Source organism: Tachysurus vachellii, chromosome 23 (genome assembly GCF_030014155.1).
Source record: "Tachysurus vachellii isolate PV-2020 chromosome 23, HZAU_Pvac_v1, whole genome shotgun sequence".
NCBI classification, from domain to species: domain Eukaryota; kingdom Metazoa; phylum Chordata; class Actinopteri; order Siluriformes; family Bagridae; genus Tachysurus; species Tachysurus vachellii.
In genome coordinates, this window is record NC_083482.1 from 4,556,526 (window position 1) to 4,573,028 (window position 16,503).

At 40.1% G+C, this 16,503-nt stretch overlaps 1 protein-coding gene across 1 annotated transcript in view; it reads right to left on the minus strand.

The window, feature by feature from the left end:
- Positions 1 to 16,503, minus strand: part of LOC132839025 (interleukin-1 receptor accessory protein-like 1-B) — a 331,182-nt gene that overhangs the window by 30,918 nt on the left and 283,761 nt on the right. Inside the window, exon 8 of the mRNA XM_060859755.1 lies at positions 8,021 to 8,166. Coding sequence (XP_060715738.1) covers positions 8,021 to 8,166 — 146 coding nt within the window. The remainder of the gene's footprint in view (positions 1 to 8,020; positions 8,167 to 16,503) is intronic.

Below are 16,503 nucleotides of genomic sequence, written 5' to 3' on the forward strand. Positions count from 1 at the left end.
CTTATTATAGGTGCTGTCTGTGCCAAGTGATGGAACAATTATCGAAAGAACGCAGGCAGAAGTGGCAGGACAACACATGCTTAGATAACAGTGACACTGACACTTTAAATAAAAACCCAGGTTTACAGTGGAGCAGGTCACTCAGTGGACTAGGAAAGAGAAGAAAGAAAAGCAGAGGATTTAGGTGTGTCAATCTTCCTAAAAAATAAGAAAAATAAATAAATAAATAAAAATGAATCTTGCTGCATAACCTGTTCATTCATCCATTCATTCTTTCATTCATTCTTAATATGAAAACTCCATTTACACCATCCACACCATTAACACCATCCAGACCATATCCATCACGCCATCCAGACCATTAACGTCATCACACCATCCAGAACATTAGCACCATCCACACAATTCACACAATCACACAATCCACGCCATTCACACCATCACATCATCACATCATCTTACCATCACACAATCCACACCATCACACAATCCAGACCATCACACCATCACACAATCCAGACCATCACACATCCACACCATCACACCATCACACATCCACACCATCACACCATCACACAATCCAGACCATCACACATCCACACCATCACACCATCACACAATCCACACCATCACACCATCCACACCATCACACAATCCAGACCATCACACATCCACACCATCACACCATCACACCATCCACACCATCCACACTATCACAACATCCAGACCATTAATGCCACCACACCATCCAGACCATTCACATCATCACTCCATCCAGATATGACAATGAACTGCTATTTCAGAAAATCTTTAGAAACTCAAGCACTGTTTAAAGAAAATAAAATCCAAATATCCAAACAATCGAGTAAAACCTGATTCAGAAGTCAATAGTGAGCATTAAGATACACAATTACCTCTGAGAGGAAAAGTTCATTACTCCTAACGGCTATTAAACAGGGAAAAAAGGGAATAGGGTCATTCTTTCAAATGGCACAAATTATAGCATGGATGAGCGCAGTGGCTAATTAAGTTTTAAAGAGAAAGCAATATGTAACAGGTAGAAATGCATCTTCAAAGCAGCTTTTGTTCTCTAATTTGAACACATCCTCTAATTAGATGGCCTATTTTTCAGACTCTCTGCGGCTGAAGGGCTCTTAAAGCTACATGCTTTGAGCAGGAGAAAGAGAGAGAGAGAGAGAGAGAGAGAGAGAGAGAGAGAGAGAGAGAGAGAGAGAGAGAGAGAGAGAGAGAGAGAGAGAGAGAAGAAGAAGAAGAAGAAGAAGAAGAAGAAGAAGAAGAAGAAGAAGAAGAAGAAGAAAATGAAGAAAATAAAGAAGAAGAGAAAGAAGAAGAAAAAGATGAAGGAGACAGAGATTGAGTGAGAGAGAAGGACACAGAGAGATACAGAGACAGAGAGAGAGAGAGAGAGAGAGAGAGAGACAGACAGACAGACAGACAGACAGACAGACAGAAGAAGAAGATGGAGAGAGAAGGTGAAATAGAGACAGAGATTGAGTGAGAGAGATGGAGACAAAGACAGAGAGACAGTGAGAGAGAGGAGACAGAGAGAATGAGATAGAAGGACACAGACAGAGTGAGAAAGAAGGATACAGACAGAGACAGATAGAGACAAAGAGAGAGACAGAGGCAAAAAATGAGAGAAGGCTGCTTACATTAATGCAGAAGAACAAGTATAATGTAATAACTCTGTGTGTGTGTGTGTGTGTGTGTGTGTGTGTGTGTGTGTGTATACTCAACCCAGTGCTTTCACAGCGATCCTCATCTTAGAGACTATGAAATGAACGTACAGATTTGTATGTAGACGACAGTACAGTGCTGCAGCAGATCTGAAAGCCATTAATACTGCAGCATTACACTCATGAAATAAACATCTGAGCACGGGATGTGAACACCGTGTCTTCAGAGCAGAAGATTAAGAACCAAGAGCCAAGAGCTCCAGAGATGTTTTTGTGAGTTCTGGAGTAAATCCTTTCCATATGCTGCATCAAATCAAGGCTCCTGATGGGAAAAGAAGACACCATACTCTTCACTCTACAGCTTCACTGCCTAATAACATTCAGAGCACAACATCGTCCACTGCTCTGCCGATCTCGCTTTAAGACCCTAATGATTTCTGCTCACTACAGTGTTAGAAAAATGGGTTTGAAATATTCAAATCTGCATGCCAGGTACATTTCTCTGGCTACAAAAATCGACAGGAGTATAAAGTTTCTGCATGCATCACTTCTATCCAATCAGAGAACAGATACTTACTCTCTTACTCTAAACACTTACTCTCTCCCTTCTATTGGTGGACAGCTCTCATGTGTCACATGTTGCAGCACAAGGAAGTTTGGACAAAACCTAGCCTGGTGTACGAGGCTACACGTCAATTCAATTTGACAGCAAAATACAGACACGGCGCTGACTGAGAATGATTATTACAGGCTTGTCAGAGCTGCTCACAACAGCTTGAAATGAAAAAATCCAGAGTTTGTGTAGTCCTTTTCAATAACACCAAAGTTTCCAAACTTCTAAATCTCCATTAATATTGATTTAGAAAAATGCTACACTGTGCCTCAGGAAATGTGAACCATTTTGACATACATACGCTTGTTTATTGCTAATATCATTGAGTTGAACTTGCTTGTCCTGTGGAAGGTCAAGAAGTTTCCACTGACCTCTAACTTCTACCTCTGCTCCATGGAGAACATCCTGACTGGTTGTATAACCGCACGGTATGGCAGTTTCTCCACCCACAAGCACAAACTCAGAGTACTGAGAACAGCAGAACTCATCCCAGGCAACAGACAACAGACTTGCAACTTTACAGGACATCTACCGGACACGGTGCCTGAGGAAGGCTCACAAAATCACCTCAGACCTCAGTCACTCAGCACACAAGCTGTTTCCCAGACTGCCATCTGGCAAGTGTTTTTGGAGCATCCAGGCACGGACAAACAGGATAAAGAACATTTTTACCTGCAGGTTATAAAGTTTCTAAATAGTTCTTTATATAGCATGGAGCTTCATTCGTTACTTTGTTCTCAGTGTCACTTTTCTTTCTTTGTACTGTGTTTCCCATAGACAAATGACATAGGCACATGATCTAAAATGAAATAAACCTGACTTTGTCCAAAAGCTCAAACACATTTGTGTAGTAGAGGGTCTTTCGTTAGTCATGTTGTTATTGGAGTTGAAGATAACCGTAATTGCTTAATCATTTCTGTCATGACACATTTACATGCTTCCCACACTGCTGGCATGACTGAGATTGTGAGTGTCACATAGTGTCTGTTTATGGACAGATGGGTGACAAATTAAAGAGGGGAAAAAAAACACGTCTTAGTCACGTACGGACCACCAGCAAAGCTCTTCAGCACCGCGACCGTGAAGGGTGATGGAGAGCGCTGTCTAACACGTCACTCCGAAACCTCCCATAGATTTTCAATATATATCTGGTGAAAATATCTGGTGACTGTGGACGTCTCCACGTTCTCCTCATTCTCATCCGTTTTTCTCGTTCTCATCGTGTTCTTTGGGCCCTCATGCGGTGTGCAAGTGTGGAGTCAGTAGAATTGATAAGAAACTGTGCTAAGAAATTGTGTTCATTCTAATGTTACTGCACGAAATATTGTTTGAACATTCAGTATTCACATACAGTATATACACTGGTCGGTCGGCGCTGTTACTGTTATTGTCTTTTGTGTATTGCATTTTTTGTACTTTTTGTATTGTCTTGTAACTTTGTGTCTGCACTGTCTTTTGTCCTGCACTGTCTTGTCTGTCTTGTTTGTCTTGTCCTGCACTGTTTGCACCAGGTTGCACAGTTGCACTTTATGTGGCTAAGACTACTTACAATACAAGTCCTTAGCCCTGTCTTTGTTTTATGTAGCATCATGATCCTGGAGAAACGTTGTCTCATTTTACTGTGTACTGCAACAGCTATATATGGTTGAAGTGACAATAAAAGTTTCTTGACTTGACTTGATATCAGCGAAGAAATGTTTCTTTACAAGATGAAGTAGATCAGTCAGAGGAACTCAGGATGGATTCGCAGTGACCCTCTAGTGAAATGATTTACTAATAGAGTTTAAACTTGATTTTCCCCAAACATGTGGCTCATTCAGCAGATAAAACGTAAAGAGACGTTTGGCATTAAAGAACTGAAATAAGAACAAACGTCCAAATGCCTCAGATGCCTAAGGTTTAAATAAAGCAAAATACAGAAAATCAGTGCTTTCTTTCATTCAGTACAAACACGCAGGACACACCACCAAGCAAACACGATAGCTCATAACATGGGGCTGAATAGAAAATAAAGAAAAGATGAGTCGAATGTTAAATATAGTGTGACTGCAGAGATCAAGCGAGCGAGTGAGAGAGAGAGAGAGAGAGAGAGAGAGAGAGAGAGAGTCTTCTCTTCTGTAAGAAATAAAGCATAAAAATGTACACAGTCCATGCAGCTTGATAGGCTCAACTAGCACAGAGCATCGCTTTAGACTTATTCAGAGATTTAGAAGTTCTGAAGTCCTGAAAAACCATCAGTGATCTTTGTGAGAATTTTTAAGTACTTGGCATGATTGTTAGCATACAATATCAACAAAGCCTTGAGAGAGAAAGGAAAAAAACAGTGACAAAGTATAAGGTGCAAGTGTAGGACAAAATTAGCGTTAAATACTATATATCACGCACACACAAACACACACACACACACACACACACACAAGCTAGAACTGAAGCCTGGTCCAAAACAGCTTCCACAGTTAAGTCAAGTTTGAAACAAACCATCAAACTAACACTGTGAGGGAGGAAACGTGAAATATTTGGAAATTGTTTCCCTTTTCTTATCTCAGGTCTTACTGCTTGTCCTGTAGAAGGTCAAGAAATTGAACATCCTCATAACGTCTACCGCTGTTGTTCCTTAGAGGGCATCCTGATTGGTTGAGAAAAGCACATCTGACTTATTCAATAAGAACCATCAGTGCTATCTGAAAGAATGCTCAACGCATATCGCTGACACACACACACACACACACACACACACACACACACACACACACACTATAATACCAAAGATTAATAAGCACCTCTTTGTTCATGGACAAGAAGATGTCAATCATGGCTGTTTCTCAGCCTCTGGATGCCTTCAATATTTTACCAGGCAGATATAAAGTATAATTCTCAGTACCGGACCTCCAACTTTCTGCCTTGTTAAAAAATATAGAGACATGTTAAAATGGTCAAGATTTAAGAACCATAAATCACAGTAAGGTTTATAGCCTTGTGGGCCTGTTATGGCCTCCTACAAGAGAATTCAGCTTTAAAAAAAAAAAAAAAAGATGTTAAATGCACACTTAACCTCATTCTCCTACGTGTGTGTTAGTGTGTGTGTCACATGGACACCTATTTTCAGCAGCAGATCATGATTAGAGATGTAGGCGGAGCAGGGCGACGTAAATAACGACGAAGACTCAGATAAATTTAAGTCAAAAGGCTATCATATGTATCTCATGCTACAGGCTTCTAGATGCAGCTCTGGAACACATGGCTGATGTAGTCGATAGCATACAGACTCAACCTGTAGCATGTTTTGAGTGGCTTTAGATGGACATTTTTTCCAACAGTAGATGTGTTTGTCAGATTGCAACAGAATTTCCAGCTCAAAATGAACCGTGCAGACCTAAGTGTTTTTTTTCCTCTCAGGCTTTGCAGTGAAGGTCATTATGGTGCACAAGGATTTCTGATGTACTCACTCCAAATCCCCCTCTCTGTCACGTGAACTACAGTCATGAACTCCAACTCCCAGCAGACGCCGCGTCCTCCAAACATGGCCGGCGGGGACTACACTTCCCACAACATACACACACACACGCTCGGTCACCCAGCTACTGAACACACCTGTGTTTAATCCTCACTCTCACACCTACAGTATAAGGAATTTTCATTCCATATGCAAAATGTCAAGTATTTGCCCAGATCTCCTTGTTGTATAGCACTACTGAGGCTTTTGCTCATTGTGTTGCTTTTCTATGTTTTTTTGCATTACTTTTGTTTTGTTTCTGTCTCTGTTACTCTGTTGGCACATCGCTCTACCACTGCCTGTTTTTTTTTTGTTTTTTTTTTACCTCGATTCTGGATTATATTCCTGGACTTAAATAAATTTTGTTTCCCATTCTGTTTCCCATTTCCACATTTACATTTACATTTGCGAAACATTCATGACGCATTTCCTTAATCTTTGACATACTGTATACATTATCATAGATATCAATATATTAGATTTATTTTCTTTCTTTTTGCTATAAAACAAGATTTTATCCAGATTTTTCCACAGGTCCAATCTGGCAACCCTGTCACTATCTGTCCTATCTGCTGCTCCTTCCCTGAATGGGGCAGCATGGCTCTTACCCCAGTCAGCTTTATTTTGATTTATTTGATCACTTAGTCAATATGAATAATTCTGAGTAGCTACTGTAAATGGGGCAGTGAGCACTCTGTAGTTTTCATTTTTTTTATGAGTTAGGATTTTATGAAGCTTATTTGAAGCAGTTATTGTAAGCTGATCTGTCCTATCTGCTGCTCTGCCCTTAAGAACGAGTCGCCATTGCTTACCTTATAGTATGTAATTATTTATAATAATATTCGCTCTGCAGAGGTGCTACATTTTTTTCTCCTTTATCATCTGACCTGATTTCAGAAACACAAACAGCTGCATTGTAGCAGTTTCACTTGACTCCTGATAAAAGCATCTGCATTTGTTGATGCATAATTAAAATTACCTGCAGGTATCAAACCGGGCACCGCCTTTGTGCCAGTACAGCTGCATCACAAGTGGCCTCCATCCATCCCACGCTGACATTGAACACACACTGCAGGAGATTCCATTACCACAAGACCCTGAGGCGCTGGACCTGCCGAGCAGCGTACAACAGCACAGAGGACAGGCTTGCGCCCAGCTAAATATGCTGTGAAAAATAGATGGCTCCAAAACAGATTAAATGCAATCTACCCACTCATGCGCTCTCGTTCTCTCCACGGAACCGAAACAGAGATGAAAGTGGCCATGGATTTGTTGCTTCCTTTGTATTGCAATGTTTTGCCCCTTAACAATCCTTCCAGATGTGAATCCAGCCCTCTCGACAAAGAAAGAGTGCAACGATTTCGATTATAGAGTACCTCTAAAAGGCAAGAGAGAGCAGGAATCTGAAAAAGTGGCTGATGAGGGCACAGAGGAAGTCACTTAGCAAACAAGAATAACATTGCAGTTTGGCAAACGTGTGTTTATTCTGTAACCGTAAGACAGAAACAAGTGGAATTTTTTTCATCAGAGTTACATACAGATCTTTCGGAGGAACGAATATAACAGTTTCAAGCTCTGAAGCACTGAAGATGATGCCAGAAACTGACTTTTAAATTCAAAGAGAAGCCCTAAATCATGTTTAATGACATTATATATCAGCAGATATCTCAAGTAAATTGGCTGGATTTTTTTTTGTTCTAATCAAAATAAAAGGTAAATTAAAAGAAAAGAAGAGAGTAAATTAAAAGAAAAAAAAAACCCAGCAGGCTTTGATCGGGGTCATTACAGATATTTGGCCTCTGTGCTAAGAGAAACATGTGCTTGCCAACGGAGTTCGAGACGGAGCCAGAAATTCATTTCAACTAATTCCAACTGGTTAATCGTGTTTCTTAGCAGAACCAATGAAATGTGGTCAAAAAAAAGGAAACACATTCGCTGAATGTCTGAAGTGATGGAATAGGACGGGTTTGACCTTTGTTGATCTTTTATGAACATCATTATGCTGCAGTCAGTGTGCAGAACAGTGTTTTTTTGACACGTACTGTATATAATCATCTGCCCTGTATGTGTTATTCTAACCACCCACGAAGAAGCATTTAGATTTAGATCCATCCTACAAACTTCCAATGCTTCTGATTCATGTGTAAATAAAAGAGAGAGTGTGTGTGTGCGCGTGTGTGTGTGTCTGTGTGTGTGATTTTCTGTCTAGTTTCTTACCGCGCTTGGTGAGCAGGACATTTGTTTGTCGTCTGCCGTTCCCGTTCTCCACAAAGCATGTGTAGTTACCCAGGTCAGCTTCTTCTAAGGCATCTATGGTCAGAGAAATGGACACTTCCTGTTCTCCCAGGTGATCCCGCAGCGTCCTACAAGAGCAGCCATGTGCATAAAAAAGCACACTATTATTTAGGAACTGATCCAGTGATCCATTCACCAAGTATTTGAGTAATGCTTGATTACTCAGTGCTGTGTACTGGAAATGGTTTGGTTTCATAAGCTACATTTTTATAATAATCTATTAATGATGGCATGGCTTTGGAGTTGTAGCATTCGGTACCTCGTAAGGCGGCTTTGTAATGGCTTACTTGAAAATCAATACTCGCCGTGTAATATAAACAGCAGTAATGATCTGGCTGAGTCACAAGCAACACCAATAACACAATGGATTAGGGTAAAGGCGGTGTATTAATGAGAATTTCAGTAAGGGACTGTCACAAGAATACACCATGGGCTATATGAATACAGAGATTTTGCTTGCACAGTAGGAAAGACTACTCAATAATGCGGTTTAGAGAAGGAAAAAAGCCTGCTTTTCTTAGCAGCTACCATGGAAACTAAGCCTGGTTAGGGGAAAAGAAAAAAAAACAACACAATATTCCATAAAAGAAATGAAGATTCTTATCACTTCTGGGTCTCGCTTCTTGTCCCTGTTCCACATTCGGTGCTATTTGCAAATAATTCCTCTGTCATTGTGGTGCTTTCCACATCACTCCGGATTAATAACACACGACAGATGAGTGCCAGAGCACCGTTGTATTGTAGCCTGTCCTCCCCTGAGGACACTCCAGTTCGTTTAATAACAATTAATCACCACTGCTCTGGCAACACTTGCGCCGAGAGTAAATCAGACAAATTGCAGCATGCGGGCCGTGGCAGAAGGGCTAATAATGGCTGAAATGTGTCCACTCTTCCAGTGTACCTGTCACTTACACGTTCTATTCAGGGCTTTTTCTGCTGACCCAGGAGCGGCCCCTGCTAATAAAAATCCCATTCTGTTATAGTGGAGAAGCAGAGACTGTCTGGAACATCCTAACACACTAACACACTGATAGCTAAAAACTAATGAGAGGCCATCCAGAGTGAAACCCAGCAAATCAAAGGACATCATACAACACAGTGTCAAGATGCCTCTACCTTTCCGGTACATTGTGTTATAGCACATCACTGTTGATATCAAGAGCGATTGGTTGGCTGGATTCATTTCCTTTCACGGCAGCAGAGGCAGCACTTCCAGCTGCTAACTTTTGATACACTTCTGTAATAAACGCTTTTGTCCCACTGTTGACGTTGATGAGATCGCTGTTTAACGTTAGAGTCGCCATTATCAGTGCTTTGTAACAATCAGTTATCAAGACACAGGGAAGTTAAGGAAGTCTTCAAAAGCAGCTTGTGTGGATTCTTAACAATATTCCAAGATGAATTTTTTCATTAACTATTGTCTGGTGATAGGGGAAATACTATGATGCAAGAGCTAACAGCTATTAACATGATATATAGCTGATACACAACAATAAACTGTTAACAAATTGTGGTATAAGAGAAATAAAGAGAAATATAACGCTTTGTTGTTACAGAAAAATAAACCACCCTGACATTGTCTCAGTCAGTTAACTGGTAATACTTTACAATCACAGTAAACAATTCTGCACTAAAACATAAATGAATCCTTAATTTATAACATATTAATGAGGAGTTAAGGCATGTACTAATCACCATAAGGAGTCTTATGAATGAGTCTTAGGAAGTGTTAGGACATGTTTGTTACTGAAAGAACATGTAGAGGCCAGTAAACCAAATCAAACCTGCTTGGTAAGAAAGAAATCAGTTTCTTTTTTAGTTCCTAGAATTTGCACAAACATCACTGCATGGCGCTGGATGCTCTGGATGGCTCAGGCTCGAGGCTCTTTTACCCACCCGAGTGAAATAAATACAGTAACGTTTATTCATTTATCAGCATTTCAAACCAGCCTTTTTATTGTCTTGCAGTGTTTATTTTGACTGCGTCGATGTCAATCAGGTCTCCTGCAAATCTATATGAATACTCACTCACTCAAAATGTTCGGCATGTATTCTTTCTAATAGAGCAGGGTCGACATAAGCTCTTCATGTTAATTAATACATGTACTTAAGCAGGTGGTTATTCATGCATGAAGCTACTCATGTTGTAGTTAAGGTTAGCTCTTCATTATTTGGTGATTAATATGTGTCTTAACTAATCATTAGCTCATATTAAAGTATTTAGGTATTAGTGCAGGATTATTCTGGTTATAGTTATTGGTTATTTTTCTATGTCAGCATGTTATGCTGAGTTAACTTGCTTCTGGGGTAAATCTAATAACTCCCATGATTGCCAGAGGCCAAAATGACAAACTCGCCTAAAGATCTGTTTTAACAAACTTCCAAGAGCGTGCTGCAGAGATTTGCTGACGCACCAATCCTTTCCTTAGTGTAAGTGCAAAAGTTCTAATCCGCATAAAGCTCTAGCTGTACTGTAAGCGAGCGAGGTCTGCGCGTAGCTTACAAATCAAAACAAAATGACAGCTTTATGAAAATACGCTACTTCCTTCATCCCTCATGTGTTGAAAAAACCTGTGTAGAGTAATTGAGTGATTTCTTAGCACATACCTTTTGGCATCATTAAGCCTACAAACAGTTAATGCAAGTGTACTGTAGATGCAGGATTGCTTTGATAAACAGGCAGAACAAAATGTACAATAGTAGTCAAAGTAAGACATCTTTTTTCCTTCCGCTCTCTCTCTCTCTCTCTCTCTCTCTCTCTCTCTCTCTCTCTCTTTCTTTCTTTTTTCCCTTGTTATCCTGACAGCAGGATTGCTGAGGAGCTGATGACTTTTTAAAATGTGCACTTGACCATGTGCCACACTTTAGCTTTAAAGTGTCATTGGAGAAAAAAAAAAGGCAGTTGGGAAATGCCAGCGAGGTCAGGGTGTTTATTCATCTGCGCTGAGACAGCCCAGCATCTGTGTATGTGTGTGTGCTATGAGGCAGCTCAAGCCCCTGACTACAATCAATGAACAGGAAAAGAAAATCACACACACACAGAGGGAGAGAAACTATTCAGATTCCCACAGAGCAGCAGCAGCAACAGCAACAGCCCTTGGTTATAAATCAAAATATTTAATATCTAACCCTCAGCAACATGCATAATATCTTTTCAGTTTAGATGGGTGGGCATATGAAAAATGCTACACACACACACACACACATACATAAAAAAATGCACACATATAAACAAAAATATAATCAACCACCAAATAGTAATAACCCGGGCTCCAGAGACTCTCTGATAAACAGCTGGATGAGAATGGAGTTTTAGGCTGTAATGGGAATGTGGGATAGGAGTCTCAAGGCGATGCGTGACTGACATGTCTCCAGGGAAGACTGGCAGTACAAATACACCCTCTGATCGTTAGTATGGTACAATACCCAGACCCACAGGCAGACACTATGAGCGTTAAGGTTATGGCTGTTGGGATGTTGATAAAGCTGCAGTGTTGTCATGAAACTTTAATTCTATAGTAGAAGATGGGGGAAATGATTAAAAAAAAAAAGATTGATCTGCAAGGTACACACCCACACACACAATCACAAGCACACACACGCAAACACACACAACAATAATCTCACTGGCTTATTCCTGAACCTGTCAACCTGTCAGTCAACATACGTGAACATATGCACTCCACTCTGTCAGTTATCTCACCTAACAACATCCCCCTCCATTCTCATATTATTATTTTCTCTTTTTCACTCTTTCACCCTTCCTCACAGCACTCACCTCCACAGCCCCTAATTGATCAGATTTTCCCTAAGGATAGAGGGTGCTGTTGGTGCTCCACCTCTTTTGGTCTAAAAAAAAATATGGTTCTTAAATGCCACTCAGTTGACCGCCTCGTTTTCTCATTCTTTTCACTGCCTGTCTGACTGTGTGTTGGGGTTAACCTTTGGATTAGTTTCCATTTGCTGAGCAAGAAGGAACAATGTGCACTCCGGCCGTGCACAACGGGAGCTCATGCACCTACTTGCACAAACTGACATGTTTTAGTTATTTAAATTAATTTGAAAATGTCAATAAATTGACTAAGTAAAAATGAGGGGGAAAAATGTCATGAAGAACAAAGACTTTTCATTGTAAGATCTTCCCTATCTCATTTCTCAATGTGGCCCAAGTTTAATGAAACAATAATCACTTTCTCTACTGCAGCCATGGGACATTTTATCATAAATTAGTGTCTTAGACTTACAAGAAAGCCAAGACTTCTTGTGAGTATGGAAGAACATGAAACAAAAATGAGCGAAATGAATGTGATACGTGAAATGGAAATGCACAATGCTTTCTAGAAAACAGAAGAAATAAAATTGCATTTTTTTATGCTTTTATATACATATAATATTATACTACACACACCTCCAAGTTTAGAAGTTCATTTACATTAATGGCATGTGGCAGACACCGTCATCCACAGTGGCTTACATTTAACTGAGCAGTCAATGGCCCAGGAGTGGCAGCTCGGTGGTCCTGGGATTTGAAGTTACTACTTTCCAATCAGGAGACCAACCTACCAATTCATATAATCCCAGCCTAAAGCCTGTGTGCATAGAGTTTTCATGTTCTCACTGTGCCTCAGGTTCTATTTCCCTATTACACACCAATTTAAATCTTTCCTGTTGGATATGCAAAAATACAATATGGCATGCCACAAGGGCCTGTTCTGGGTCTGCTATTATTCACGCTTCATGGACATTTAATTTGCAAACACAACATTGTCTTTCATTTATACAGCAATGATGTATCAATAACATAACATGGACGAATTAAAATGTTGATGTCTTTAATTCTGAAACAGACAGACAGATAGATAGATAGATAGATAGATAGATAGATAGATAGATAGATAGATAGATAGATAGATAGATAGATAGATAGATAGATAGATAGATAGATAGATAGATAGATAGATAGATAGATAGATAGATAGATAGATAGATAGATAATCGCTGTGACTTGAATCATGGTTGTTGGTGCCATAAGGGCTGCTTTAAGTATTTCAGAAACTGCTGATCTTCTGGATGAAGTCTGTGCACATGATAGCCTCAGATTCCTGTTCTTGGCTCTCATGAGTGGAACCTAACATAGTTTTCTGCTTCTGCCGTTGAAGCTTTTCTCCTCATGACGGTTGTAAAAAGTGATTATTTGAGTAACTATAGATGTCCTGGCAGCTTGAACCAACCTTTCCTTATTCCTCTGACCTCTTTTATAAACAAGTTTTCTTTTCCTTTTCAAGTTTTCTTTCCCTTCAGTGTAAACTCTACAGATTGTTGTTTGTGAAAATAACTGTTGAGCAACAGTTTCTGAAATACTAAAACCAGCCCATCTGGTTCCAACATTTATGCCAAGATGAAAGCCACAGAGATGTTTGATGTGAACAATAACTGAAGCTCTTGACCTGCATCTGCAGGATTGTTTGCATTGTTCTGCTGCCACATGATTGGCTGATTTAAGTGGAATTAAAGTGGCAGTGCAGTGCAAACACTCAACAGTATAATTACTGTAAACAGTGATAAAATGAATAGGGACAAGAGTTTTGTATAGAATGAATATGAAATATAGTGGCAAATACAGTGCAAACTGAAATGAATAATGGAAAGTGGTCATGTCCAGTGAGCGTATCCATTCAAATACTGTTGGATACTATGTATGCCCTCAATAAGGTTGCTGACAGAGATGACATGAGCCATAAAACAACAAGGATTTTTGGTATAAAGCAAGATGCTGTCTTATTAATGGTAATCTAGTAACATCTCAAAAACATAACCAAATTAATATACATTCCTGGGGACATTGCGTTACATTACAGTACATTAGTGCATGCGTTTCATAATCTCTGTACTGGGCTGTTGTGCTGCTGTCACTAGCTTCAGCTAGTTTAAAAACTTTACATATAAAAACACTAGAATACAAGCTAGACGATTAGAGTATGTGTGAGCTGGGGTTTACCAGATGACTGGAGTATGTGAGCTGGGGGTTTACCAGATGACTATAGTATGTGAGCTGGGGTTTACTAAATGACTAGAGCGTGTGAGCCGGGGTTTGCCAGATGACTAGCGTGTGTGAGCTGGGGTTTACCATATGACTAGAGTGTGCGAGCTGGGGTTTACCAGATGACTAGAGTGTGTGAGCCGGGGTTTGCCAGATGATTAGAGTGTGTGAGCCGGGGTTTACCAGATGACTAGAGTATGTGAACTGGGGTTTACCAGATAACTTGAGTATGTGGGCTGGGGTTTACCAGATGACTAGAGTGCGCGAGCTGGGGTTTACCATATGACTAGAGTGAGCAAGCTGGGGTTTACCATATGACTAGAGTGTGTGAGCTGGGGTTTACCATATGACTAGAGTGTGTGAGCTGGGGTTTACCAGATGACTAGAGTATGTGAGCTGGGGTTTACCAGATGACTAGAGTGTGTGAGCTGGGGTTTACCAGATGACTACAGTATGTGACCTGGGGTTTACCAGATGACTAGAGTGTGTGAGCCGGGGTTTGCCAGATGACTAGAGTGTGTGAGCCGGGGTTTACCAGATGACTAGAGTATGTGACCTGGGGTTTACCAGATAACTTGAGTATGTGGGCTGGGGTTTACCATATGACTAGAGTGTGTGAGCTGGGGTTTACCATATGACTAGAGTGTGTGACCTGGGGTTTACCAGATAACTAGAGTATGTGAGCTGAGGTATACCGAATGCCTTGATTGTGTGATCTGGGCTTTAATATTTTACTAGTGTTTGCAAGCTGTGGTGAATTGTGTGAGATGGGGTTTAACATATGGTTTTGTGACTTGGAATGTACTGGATGACTAAAGACTGTGAGCTGGGGGTACAGCTAGTTCAAATACTTTACTTATAAAAAAAAAAAAAAACTTACAAGCTCAGTAGACTTTGTGGTGACAAAGCAATCTACCCAATGAATCATTTTGTATAGCAATGGATGACGGGAACTGCAGTACATAGCAAGTTACATAGCATGTTTTGATGGCAAATGCCACACGCCATGAATTGCAGGTTAATGTGTCTAGTTCATTTTTATTCAGTTAGCAGGTAAATGTGGCTAGTTCGTAATTCAATTGAATTTCGGAAATTCAAAAACAAAGCACGCCTCTTCGTTTTAAAATAATTTATAACAGCTTATCTACGACACCGAAACAAGTGAATTTAAACAATAGTGTCCTAATGAATCCTCGATTCCCGCTCAAACTGATAAATTATAATGACTACAGCTAAAAAGAAAGCCACAATAAGGTTGCAGAGCTGCTGATGATCCATCTTGAAGGAAGACCGCTATGGGCAGAAACCTGGAACATAAACAGAAGCACTCTGACCATTGAGAGGACAGTGTCCTCACATGTGACTTGCATAAGTATGCTTTGTGAAAGTGAACTGAGCCAAAGAGAAAATGTAAACAATTGAAGTCCCCATTCCATAACAAAGCACAGATCTATAGGTCTTAAAGTACACTGAGACTAAGTATGGGCCAAATGAAACTAACATCTTTAATCTGGATTTAAAGGCACTTAGGTGGTGCTGCCGATTTAATCTCTTCAACACTTATGCAGAAAAAAAAAACTCTTTGACTCCTGAACTGTGACTGATCCTCTGGACTAACGGTAGGCCTGCCTCAGCTGACCAAAGTGCTTGTGATGGACTGCATAATTTCAGGAGACCAACAACATAGACACAAAGCTAATGTTTTAAATGTCATTAGCAAGATTTATAGTCAGTGCAGCACTTGGTAGGTCACCAGTGCAACCTGAATAAAATTGTGGTAATATGCGCTGGGTTTCTTGAAACCTGCAGCAGACCTGAAGATGTACTGCTGCATTCTGAACAAGCAGCATATTACAACATTCCAAACTAGAAATTATGCGAGCATGCAGTAGTTTTTGGCATGAATTTTAGGATTTTATTTTAATTCTTATTGGAGATGTTTCACAAAAATGTAATTAGCAGATTTAGAGATTAGATACATGGGGATCAAATTAATGTAGGGTTACACCAAAATCCTTAAGTTGAGCTTTTGGGAACGCTTTCAAGCTCCTTGGAGAACTCAACAGACTTACTGTAGACTGATGTATTTCCCAAAATACTAACATAACTATTTCTTATTTGCTTTTAAGGGTTGGTTTCTCTTTATGAAATATTTTAGGTTTTCCTGATAATTTAACTAAATTGTCAACCTGATGTTCTACCGCTGGCTAGAGTCTCATCACACGGTTGTCACCCTGCCAGCGATTGATCTGCATGGTCAGGTAGTGTCTCATGGGATTGTTGTGAATAAAGCCGCCCGGAGACTGTCATGCCTTCTATTGAACCAGTGTTGTGTCAGTCAGCTGTATGGTCTGGTCTTTATTAA